Raw genomic sequence first — 12,054 nt, 5'->3', positions numbered from 1 at the left:
CATTCTTTTTAATAGCAGATATAAGTAAGCCCCACATCCTATATGTTCCCCCCCTTCTTTTCCTATTCTTAGTATATTTTTATAATTATTTTTTAATTTAATAAGTCCCTAAGGCAGTGGTTCTCAACCTGGGGGTCGGGACCCCAAGGGGGTCGCGAAGTGTTTTCTGGGGGGTCACCGCCACTGTCCTGGGACAGCCCCCATCCCGGGCTGTCCAGGACTAACCCAGATGCCCTGTAACCCTGATCCGTCCACGAGGGCAGGGAAGACCCCAAGCAGAGAGGTGAGGAACTGGCCAACCGATAGCCAGAAGGAGCCGGGCTGCAGAGACGTGGCGGTGTGCCACCGCACACCAGCTGTAGCCCCCCTGCCCAGCTGAGAGGCAGGTGGGCCAGCCCTGGGCGCGGTCACACCTGCGCCGGGCAGATGATGCGACAGGATGTGTGGGAGGCCGAGGAAGCTCCCCTGGCTCAGCCAGTTCATGTCTAAGAGGAGAAGACGGCGGTCCCCCTTGAGGCCGTTACAGCCACGTTGTTTTTACTTTTAGCCGCGCTCGGGGGGGGGGGGCGGGAGCTTCAGCCTGGAATCCAAGTGTGCATGTCGGTAGTGTGGCTTCGCTTTTCTGCCCTGAGTCATCAGTTCCGCTCTTGCAAGGCCAAGGGGGAGAGAGTCGAGGTGCATGCGCAGTTCGGGATTTCCCTCTCGAGCGCGCAGGTTCGGTGAGGCGCAGAAGGAGCAGTGATTGGCGGAGGGGAGAAAAAGGCACAAAAAGTCCGAGCGGGATAAGCGGCCCTCGGCTCTTTCCTGGCCCTTCGCTCTCGTGAGGTGATTAAATTGAGCTCCACTTTGAGGGATAACTGCAGTTCTGTGCACAAGCAGTGTCCCAGTCACAAGAGAGGGGGTTTCCTCGCGAGAGCCCCGGCCTGCTTGGAAGAGTTTTTGGGGAGGGAGAGGAGGACAAGGAACGCATTGCATGCTCAGAGGCACTCTTTCCTCCGTGCCAGGAAAGGTTGCCGCCCCACACAGTCATAGCCGCTGCGCAACAGGTGGTAGTACTGTTTGCTTGTTTGTTTTTAACTTTAAAATTTAAAGTAATTATATATATGGATACTCTGGATTGCCAAAAAAACAAATGTATTTTCTTTATCCTATTGAAAATGTCATTTATGCAAATTTATGCAAATTTATGCAAATGCGACAAGGGTCACAGGTTACTTGGCAATTGTAAAAGGGGGTCGTGACTCGAAAAAGGTTGAGAACCACTGCCCTAAGGGCATTTGGCGCATTACTCCTTTTAAATTCACGGTGTTTACAATGGATTTTTTTCTTTAATGTCCTACACTCATCATCAAACCAGCAATTAGGTCTATTTATTTTAGGAAAATTTTGGTCAGGTTTAGTGTATAAGGGTCCAAAAACTTTGAGTAATGAATATAAAATTGTAATATAATAATTTTTTTCCTTACTCGTGAGTATCTGTTGCTCTTTCTCCTAAAACTCTATTGAGTTGAATTGGGTCATTACCGCCTCCTCAATAGCTGGGGACCATCTAAAACAAGATCACTGCAGCACTTGTTGGATGCAAGAAATCAACAAAAATTACAACTTTTTGGTTTGTCTAAGGATACCCTACTAAATATGGGGGAAAGGAAATCTATATTAACTATTAAGAGATGCATAAAAGAATTAGACCACCATAGTTCCACAATGCGTGCCCGGAGAGTATGGTCAACTCAGTTCTTTGGCATTCCTCTGAGTCCTTTGCTAACTCCACTATACTTTTACAACCTGACAGTCCCTTCCTTCCGAAGAGCCTTTATGCTCGCCCGTTTAAATGCTGCACCCTCAGCAGTATTAAACGGAAGATATGGAAATCTACCATACTCTGACAGACTGTGCTCGTGCAATTCAAAGAAAATTGACACACTATCTCATAAGATGATGGAATGCCGCCTCTTTAAACGCTACCGAGATAAATGGATCACCCCCATATTGGCGAGAATTCGTGCCCCCATAACAAGAGACAAAATAGTCCCCTTTTTGCTGATGGATAGAGATCCAAATATAACACTGGCCGTGGCCAAATATCTCTCCATCATATTTTCCTCTAAGAAATAACTGCTCAGGACCTATGGGTCATAGAAGCAAAGAAGGAAAGTGATAAAAACTCAGACATGACCACAGAACTTACATGTTTTGTATGGCATTGAAACTGAGCTTCTTGTTTACTTGTCTCCTTGATTCCAATCTATTAGCATCTCTGCTGTGACGATCTCAAGTTGTAGTAGAAGGGCTAGAAAACTCTTTAAAGAAGGAAGCTAGAATTCTGCCAGACATCCCCGGGCTGCTCAAAGGTGCTTCCTGGAGGTAGAGTAGGAGGGCTTAGGCTGCCTGAAGACTTCTTCTTGTCTGTTTTTTACTTAGATGATAAACCTGTAATTCTAAACACAGTGTGAACCACACTTCACTACACATGGTCCTGGAGTGCTGTGCTCGAACATGAACTTTGGCTCTAAAAGCAGCTGGGAGATGTCTGGATCGGTGTTGTGGTGCTGAGGAACCTGCCACTTTCAATCAGCTATTTATCCAATTGGAAACCTACCTCCCTCCCTCCCTTTCCCCAGGTCCGTTAAGCCCTGGTATGGAAAAAGACAGGCATCTGTGCTAAGGCTTGGGGAAGGCCAGCTTTTTATTAGTGAAATGACTTCAGGATTAGTTAATCCCCCCCTTCTCCATCCCCACAGCCCCAATCTAGATCAGGTCCCCTTTAGCTACTTCTAAGAGCCAAATTACAGAGTTGGTGTTTCAGTCGCGGAGGTGTATTATTGCATGTAAGCCTAGTTGTCACTGAGATGGTGAACCTGCTTGTGGTTTCTCACCGCAGACTGTAAGTCAGAACTCAGATGACTAAATGCTTCCCATGCATAGAATACCACTGCATAGAAAATTCTTGCCCAAAAATTAAGATCACAGGGAGAGGCCCTCCTGACTGTTCCATCAATCAAAGAAGCTAATTCGTTGGGTACACAAGAGAGGACCTTTTCAGTGGCAGCCCCACAATTATGGAACTATCTCTCCTCGCTTTTGACCTTTAGGGGGCAGCTGATGACAGTTTTATTTAGGAGAGCATTTGATTAAAGCAGTCCTACATTGTGATTTTAAATATTGGTTTTATGCATTTTATGTGATCTATTTTATGTATTTTCTTTATATTGTAAGCCACTGAGTGCCACAAGGCAAAAAGCCCACTAATAAATATTTTAAATAAATAAAAATAATATAAAATAATTGCCGGGGGGAGGGATGCAGCATAGCTTTCTCCTTGACGTGCTGTTTTTATGTGTGCAGGGGATTGTTGTGCATCCACAAAGGCTTCTGCCGTGTGCTTTCCTGCAGTCTGAATTGTCATAACCTAGACACAAGTTCTCAACTCACCAGTGAGAACAAGGACATAGTATCTGGACGATTCCAGCAACAGCTTGCACTAAAGCGGCAACCTATATTTAATACCATATAGCAATATTTATATTCCACTTTCCTCTCCATCGATAGAGGCTCATACATGTGCCCCAGCTAAACACAGCACAGTGAAAGCAGACAGAAAAATAAAACACGTTCCAAACAGCCCTCTCCAAATATCCCCCCAACAAAAATAGCAATCCCTGCCAGAGGCCCTCTTGAACAACACCGCTTTCAAAGACAAGCTAGGGAGGGTCCCCTCCTGACCTCCACAAAGATGGCACCATGACTCATGACTCAGCTGCAGCTGATCTAACGCACCTGGGTGTGGCAACAACCAGGAGGAATTGTGGGAGCAGATCTGAGTTAGTGCATAGATTCATACCAGGAGAGAGGGTCCTTTTATTTATTTGGGTGTGTGAGCACTGTTGTATATGGTGAGCTGCACAGACAGCCGGTGTTCGTTGTCTTGGATGGAGCTGAGCACAAGCAGGGTCATGTGCATGACTCAAGGGAGGAAACAAAGGGGGTAGGCTGAACTGTAGTAGGCTCTTTATCTGTGCAAACAAGGTTTGTTGCTTCATCAGACTAGCATCTCTCCTGCAGCGTAGTTTATTCAGCACAATGGCTTGCGTTAATCCTGGTTCAAAGTCCTTTTGCATTCCTACAGCGGAAGGGGTGGCTGTGTATTGCTAATGAGCAAAATGACAAATTGTTCAAAGACATAGATTTGCATAATCAACTGATAATAGTTATCATTTCTTTTTCAATTTGCATTTTGTTTGTGGCTCAAAAATGAGCAAATGCACTGGGATATGGAAATTTCATTTGGTTTGGCAGTAAGCAGTCCGTTGTTTGAATGGGCTATAGTGGGGGCGATGGTGGGGGCACCCCTGTGAAAAGAATGTTGTAAAGAAAATGTTGAGTTCTGAATCATGCAACCTTTGTTGTACAAGCAGAAAGTTCTGGTGTATTTTTTTTTTGGGGGGGGGAGGGCTAATTCCTTCAAAGCTTGCAGAAGCCAATTGCCCAAAATCCATTCACATGCTTAAGAAATCTGTAAATTTCTCTTGGAAAAAAACTGTAACTTAAAAAAGCAGGATTATAATTCTGAGCCTGTCTCCTCTGTTTTGAAATAGATTTTACGACATAATCATTGGTAATAGTATACATGAGGTTTTGTTTAAAGGAAATACAAAGACTTAATTGTACTTTTTAAAGGAAAGTATTGCATCAGAAGGATTCATTTAAATACATTTGGCTCTGGGCACTCTTCACAATTCACTCATTCTGATTTTCCCCTGGACTTGTTAAGAATGCAAAATATAGGAAGGAACAAGTCAAATAGTGCTTTTTAGATCAGTACATTCTGGCTTCAAAGTACAGTTCTGCTCATAAACCTCTTATTACTAAACAAAATACTTCATTTTAATTCTATGTTGCAACTGCAGGGTTTTTAAAAAAAATCCTGTTTGGCAAAATGTTAGAGCTGTTGTGAGTTACAAAAGTGAATCCTTCTGCTGTAATGTAGTTATAATTGGCTATTTGAATGGGCCACAGTGGGGGTGGAGGCTAAGCAAACAAATGAAAAGAAACCTTGGAAGAAAATGCTAAGTTCACAATCACGTACCTAGGCTTAGAAGTCCCTGTAAAGATGTGTGTATACATTAAAACATCTTAATTTCTAAAGCTGAATAATTTTGACAATTTAAATTACAACCAAATTCTAGTCCCAAGCTTCAAAATCACTGATAAAACAGTGGTTTTCAAATTACTCCAGTAAGCCTTCCAGAAACGACAGTCAGACCTCTTAAGGCAGGGTTGGTAACCTTTTTTTCGCCAAGGGCCATCATTCATGGGCCATACAAAATTATCAACTTAAAAATTAGCCAACCAAGCCCCAAGCAGGCAGCTGCCCCAGATGAGCCCCCCCCCGGCGTGGGCAAGCAGGCAGGCATTCAACCAGTGGTGCACTCACCCACCTGGTGGCACAGGATGGTCTGTTGCACCAGCTGGGCGTAACCGTCCAGCTGCATGCCGGAGTTGCTCCTGCTCCGCATGGTCAGGGCCAGATTCTACAGCCAGCTCCTGCTACCTCCGCCTGCAGGGATGAAATGAGGACACACTGGCTAAGAACTCCTTCCCCCCCCCCCGTGTGCACGCATTCTAGCCCTGCCTCCTTTAACCCCTCCACTGTCGCCACTTCCGCCTCCAGCCCTCTTGTAGTACAGAGGGAATACGTTTCTCCATGGCCCGGGTGGGAAAGGGTTAACACAGTTTCATGGGCGGTCCTAGCAGCTCCATAGCTAACAACTCTTCTGCAAGGGGGGAAAAGCTTCCTTTTCTCAGCAAAACAAACACATCTGCCTTGAATAGAGGCTATTCCTGTCAACGGGAGGGGGTGGATCACCAGTCTTAGATCCTTCTGAGCTAGACATCTGCCAGGACCCACAAAGGGCCAGACCAAATGATTTCGCAGGCCTTAAACAGCCCCCAGGCTTGACGTTCCCCACCCCTGTCTTAAGGGATGGAGCTCGATAATGGATAAGCCTGCCATGTTCTTGCTCGGTGAGCTAGGCACGGACTCAAAGGAGGAGTCCTGCACTTGAGAGGAGGGGGCTGAGATGGTGGGCCCACAGATCCTGGCCAAGCCAGCAGCTCCATCCAGGGAAGACCAGGTTGGCCAGGGAGCAGCATAATATAAAATAAATATTAAATTATTTTAATTCGAATGCCTATGATGAACTAGTAAGGAACACCAACTCAATAGCTGCTGGAGGAGGAAAAGACTAGAGCTTGTAGTTCAGTAGCAAAGCACTAAGTGGGCCTCCTTACCACAGACTGGCAAGGAGCAACTGAGGCATCAGCACCAGCTTGGTGTACCAGGGAGAGAGAATTGTAGAGTCGCCAGGTCACCACCGGCAGGAGGTTTTTGGGGCGGAGCCTGAGGAGGGCAGGGTTTGGGATTTTGGGAGGGACTTCAATGCCATAGAGTCCGATTGCTAAAGCGGCCATTTTCTCCAGGTGAACTGATGTCTATCGGCTGGAGATCAGTTGTAATATCAGGAGACCTCCAGCTAGTGCCTGGAGGTTGGCAGCCCTAGAGAACTGTCATTTTCAAATTGTTAAAATTATGCAAGATTGGATTTCTTTCCCCTTTTTAAAGAGCTATTAAATGTTGATGTTGGCCCAAGATGGCTTGGTATTGTATTGCTTCCTGCCTGTGTGTCAAGCTGCCACAGTCAATAAAATGTGCGATGAGCATCTGCTTAAGGATGAACACCTTGTCAACTTTCAGGAGGACTCCTGGCTTAAAAAAATACACATACAACTAGGAATTAAATGCAGATCCGGAAAGGAGATTTATCCAATTCACTTGGAGAGTAACAAAGTGTTGTTATGTTAAGGGCCTGAAGCATTTTATTTACTTCCTTGAAAAAACCATCAGCAAATGGTGAGTGTTAATTGCATCTCCATTACATAAGCTTGCTTTTTTTGTGTTGTTGTTTCCCCGGAGCAGAATGTTGTCGAACTGGTCAAGCCTGCGGATGCCCCTTTCCCTGCTCCTTTGGAAGAAGGTCTGCCTTGTGACATTTATTCCACGTTTATAGCTTTGATCCCAGTTGCAGAGGATGCAGTCGAGGTGAGGGGGATTTTTCGTGCTGTAGTCACATTGATTGAGAATGACTTGTTCCTTCATTCCTGGCCAACAACAAAGTGCAAGCAAAATCACTGCAGTTCTTTTAAGCCCTCTGCAGAGGGAGACGCTGCCTAAATACAGCTCATACTTACTTTGGCTTGCTTTTGCCTTGTCTCCCGCACAAGGCACTCTGCGGTATTGAACACTGCTCATCTACTCCGCCATCTGAAGCAGAATTACACCTTGAGCCCACTGACCTAGAAGTGCCGTCCTAAGCAGGAGGAAGCATCATCCTAAGCAGAGTTAAACCCTTCCAGGTCGCTTGGAGTCAATGAGCTTAGAAGGGTATAACTGTGCTTAGGATGGCATGGTCAGCTTCTCAAGCAATATGGTGGCCTTCCTTCTGTGGACCAGACCCAAATGGCAAAAGTGACCTCTTTTGCACCAACGCAATGATACCAGTTTCGCCACTGTGTTCAGACAGGCATCACTGATGTGGGATTTGTCATGTATTCTTATCAGGAAATTGAGAGAGACATACAACCAGAAGAACAGCCTGAAGCAGAACCATCTGTAGATCCTCTGACAGGTTATTGCATGGATGATGTCAAGTCAGTACTGGGCGAAGTGACCAATGAAATGATCGTCCACCTTCAGGTATTGTTACTGGAAGCATATTTGCTAAATCCAGCTCTAATGTATTTCTTCAATGACTGTAAACTGAATCTGTGTTATGCCAGTGGAATTTATCTGGATATCTGGAATTTATCTACGAAACATTATGCAAGAACATGTGTTCACTAACATAACTTTATACATTTATTAGCTGCATTGACTCTTCTTCTTCTTCTTTGCTTGCTTGCTTGCTGCTGCTGCTGTTGCTTTTTGCTGGGTGAGGAATGGGTCTATGTATCCCTGATTTAGAACAGTTATTTTTGTCATGGTAGTGGGGGGAGGGGCTGCTTCAGCCACTCCTAACCTCTTCTTTCAATTTTCATTTCATTTTTAAATTCCTAAAATTGTATCTGAAGCAATGAGAAAGCCCAACTGCATGAACAAGATTGGGGGGGGGGGGAATGCAGATCAGAGGCCTTTAAAAATGTCCTTTTGCCCTGCGTGCAGCCAAAGAGAACATTGGCAAGGAATGTGCACTCTGTGCATGATCATGCTCTTCATTTTGCTGTTACCTAAAATGGTGTGGTACAATTTCAAAGGGGCAACCAACTAGCTAATGCTTAGAGAACAAAATGAAGGGGGAAAAACCAGTGGAGTAGCACTTTCAAAACTACAGCAAATGTAGATATTTTGTGTCTTCTTCAAGCCTGTGATTTTCTGTTTGCGGAAGTGGCTGCTGGATCAGTTCCTTTTTAAAGTTAATTAATGGCACCAGCAAGACTGTTAAGCATTCTTTTTAAAATGTGAACACTCTACCGAGTTGGTCAAGTAGGTATGTATTGACAATTGTTCGCCGCCTAGGAAGCTACAGATAACATTATCTGGTTTCAAACATATAATAGTACTATTGCACTGTGGCTTACTTTGCATGGTGGTTGTTGGATAAAAAGTTATAAAACACTTTGGTAGGTTTGCATTTGTATTATTTCAAACCTTGACCCCCTTCAGGAAATCTCTGATACTATGACTAACATGGCTACCCCCTCCTATTTTGTATATGTAATTTCTCCTCCTTCAGAATCCTGATATTTTCCTTTGAATTGTTTTCAGTCCACCATTCCATTCCATTTGCCAGGGATAGATTTGTCATTGGAAAAAGCAAAGTCCTTTCTGATGCTGAAGATTCCTCTTGAACATAAAATCCTAGATGGCATAACTGTGGGTTTTCTTTGGGGTCATGGCTATGGGCACTGTTCTGAATTGCCTCAACATGTGCTTGTACTCACTTATAGGATATGAGCTTGAAGTGAGAAGATTGCTACAACTCTGAACTTTGTACATTGCTCAGAAATTGAGTGCACAGCAACTGTTTTGTATTCTGCCCTGGCTCAGAGCCTTTAACCATGCATTTATAAAATGAAGGCATCTGTGATGCCATAATTTAGTAAATTTCAGTACTGACAGCCCATTCCTGAGGGGGAGGGCTGCGCCACACTGCCTCCAAAGGAGATTTCCCCCCACACACTGAAGCCGAAACCTTGCCTTTACTTGCAAGCCCCGTGGAAGGAACTGCTCCATAGGGTTCCATGGGGCTACGCCACCTCAAAAGGTGGAGTAAGTGCAAGTAATGGCAAAGGGGGCCTTCCTGGGCTGAAAGGGCTTAGGAGGCCACCTAAATGCAGCACTTCCCTTCAACCAGTCCGGGAACGCCCCCGGAAGGACAGCGCACAGAAGTGTGCTGTCTGGACACTGGTGCGATCCCTTGGTGTGTACGCCCCCCACTGGCATCTGTGCCACTTTGGCCAGTTTAAGTGGCACGGGCACAGGCGCTGGTGCAGGGGATCCAGATCCTGGCGCAGCCCCTTCCTGGCTTCCTAAGGCCTTTGTCTTTTCGGCTCAGGAAAGGGCTGTGAGTTACCCTTATAAATAAGGCAGAAACAAGACTCCTGTATATGAATATGCAGGAAAACTTTTAAAATGTTCCCCTACAGGCTTGTTGTTGCCCACCTTAGGTCTTGAGATGCTCAGCAGAAAGGCAAGTGTATAAATATTTTAAATAAGAAAAAGAAAGAAAGAAAAGTGGACTGGCGAGTCTTACATAGTCCCTTTCTTTCTTTTTCCCCAACCAGATTTCAGATGGTCTTCTGATTATTTTAAACTATGAAACAAGAGTTCACGCTCAGAATCTCATTTCTTACCGGTGAAGGCATCTCTTGCCGGTGTTAAGTGATGCTGAGAATGTTCTCTTGCTTAAACACATAAAAAGAATCTCACTGGATGAAATTAAGCTCCGGCTACGTTTTCTACCATTCTTGTGAGAATCCTAGCCACCAGGGTCCACTGGTGGACTTCAGCTTATAACCTTGCCTTAATCTTTAAGATAACTTACTGATTGTTTTTTATGAACAGGTTTATAACAGTTCATGAAAACTTCATGAAAAATCATTATAGAACAACATATTATTTGTTCCTGAATTTTAGCATACAGCCAATATCTACATTTTCTCTCTCAAGATCCAGTGGACACGTACAGTTCTTGAAAAAGCTACATTTTTCTATTGCGATCTGTCCCTTTCAGGGTTGTTTTTGTCAAGACACACCATATGTTTCCACAAACGTACATATCTCTGCATACTGAAAGGGTTACATAAATTCCAAGGGCGCCAATATTTGTGAAATTTGATCCAGTGTTCTTCAGGCAACAAAATTTGCAGAAACATATTACCGCAGCAAGGGAAAGTTTGTTGCCACCCTTGTACCTTTGTTGATAATAACCACAATGAAATCTAAGCCTGGCATTCTGATGCGCCTTGCGTAGAATTTTTATTGGCAATTACAGCTGGAGTTAAAAGAGACAAGCAACAACTAGTTCTGGGTGTTTTTTTTCAGGGGGGGAGGGAGGTTTGCTTTGTTTCATTACATTTCCAGTAAAGCAATAAAGCTTTACTAAACATTAAACATCTGCAGCAAAGGAAAGAAAAAGGGGGCAATAATCCAAATACTAGATGATTCCTCCTCTTCCCATCAATTTGGAATTTATTGGCAAAGTTTGTCTCTGAGAATAAAAGGCTATTTGGGGAGGGGACGTTGTCACCATTCTACTTCCCGTTCATGGCAAATATACAATACACTGGACCATGCTCACAGTAATATGATAAAGTGTTATCATCTAAGTGCAGGCTGGGGCATCAGAACATCTGCAAAGCAGGAAGTTGTGTGAAGGATAATGTCTGTCTTTGCTATGTCAAAACCATAAAGACAATGTACAGCAGTCGATAGCCCCATTATATTCACTTTTTAAAAAATTATCTTTACAGACCGAGATAAATGAAAAGCTACAAATGCAGGAAGAGGCCTACTCTGTGAGAATAGAAAAGCTGAAGAAAATCTGAGAAAATCTGCACATGAAGTATGTTGGTGTGGAGTTTTCCACCAGTTGTTTAAAACACACTCAACGCCGACAATGTATTTTGTTTCCGAAGCTCAGCATGATCGGGTCACTGCTGCTTCGTAGGGCAAATGTCTTTCTGAAGTCACTAATACAACATCTGTGTATTAAGTTTAGCCCTTCTGTGTGTATAAATAGTGGCGTATTCTTTGAAAACTAAATAGTGAAGGAAGAAAACTAAAATTGAACATCGATCTGTTTTGTTGTTTTTGAAATCTGAATTACATCTGATTTGTGAAGCTTTCCCTGATGTCTGTGTTTGTGAAAGGCATCTAAATTATTGAGTGGCAGGATAAATATTCTGGTAGGGATTAAAAGCCAACATCCTCTTAGCCATGATAGGCATTTCTTCCCCCTCCTTTCCTCCTGGCTCTAAGGTGGGAAGCATCCCTTCACTCTTCAGAGTTGGAGAATGCCCATAGCTGTTAAACACAGACATAAAGGGAAGGGAAATGTGCATTTATGCTATTTGTCTACCCTGAATTATCATAATATCTTTTCAAATAAGTAAACAAAATGTACAGGGTTGAGATGTAGTGATCTTTCCACCCTTACCATCTCCCAAACATACACACATCTCCCAAACATACACACACCCATTCAAAAGGTGTTTCCAGAAGTCAAGAACGCTAAAACACATGACAGAACATGCAGCAGCATAGGGACAAGAGTGGGTAAATAATGATTACCTACAAGCCAACTGAAGAAGGACACAAACCTAGAATGTTTGAAGACCACTTGTTTCGGGGTAGGCTTCTGCCTTTCTCCAGAATACAGCATCAGAAGCTTAAGGCCATGAAGTCCGTCAGTGCTTAGTTAAATACCTGTTAGCCTCCTCCCCTCCCTCTGTTTGTGCAGTGGATCAGGAAGAAGGACAATGGACAGGTTGTGG

The 12,054-nt window shown here is 44.0% G+C and overlaps 1 protein-coding gene across 1 annotated transcript in view; it reads left to right on the top strand.

Moving 5' to 3' along the window:
* CABCOCO1 (ciliary associated calcium binding coiled-coil 1) overlaps positions 1 to 11,161 on the top strand; it is a 120,849-nt gene extending 109,688 nt beyond the window's left edge. The window contains exons 7-9 of the mRNA XM_056850523.1: positions 6,980 to 7,102; positions 7,622 to 7,756; positions 11,032 to 11,161. Of these exons, the coding sequence (XP_056706501.1) occupies positions 6,980 to 7,102; positions 7,622 to 7,756; positions 11,032 to 11,106 (333 nt within the window). The 3' untranslated portion in view covers positions 11,107 to 11,161. The remainder of the gene's footprint in view (positions 1 to 6,979; positions 7,103 to 7,621; positions 7,757 to 11,031) is intronic.
* The last annotated feature ends 893 nt before the right edge of the window (positions 11,162 to 12,054 follow it).

This window comes from Euleptes europaea, chromosome 5 (assembly GCF_029931775.1).
Source record: "Euleptes europaea isolate rEulEur1 chromosome 5, rEulEur1.hap1, whole genome shotgun sequence".
NCBI lineage: Eukaryota > Metazoa > Chordata > Lepidosauria > Squamata > Sphaerodactylidae > Euleptes > Euleptes europaea.
This window is presented reverse-complemented; position numbering and strand designations above follow the sequence as displayed.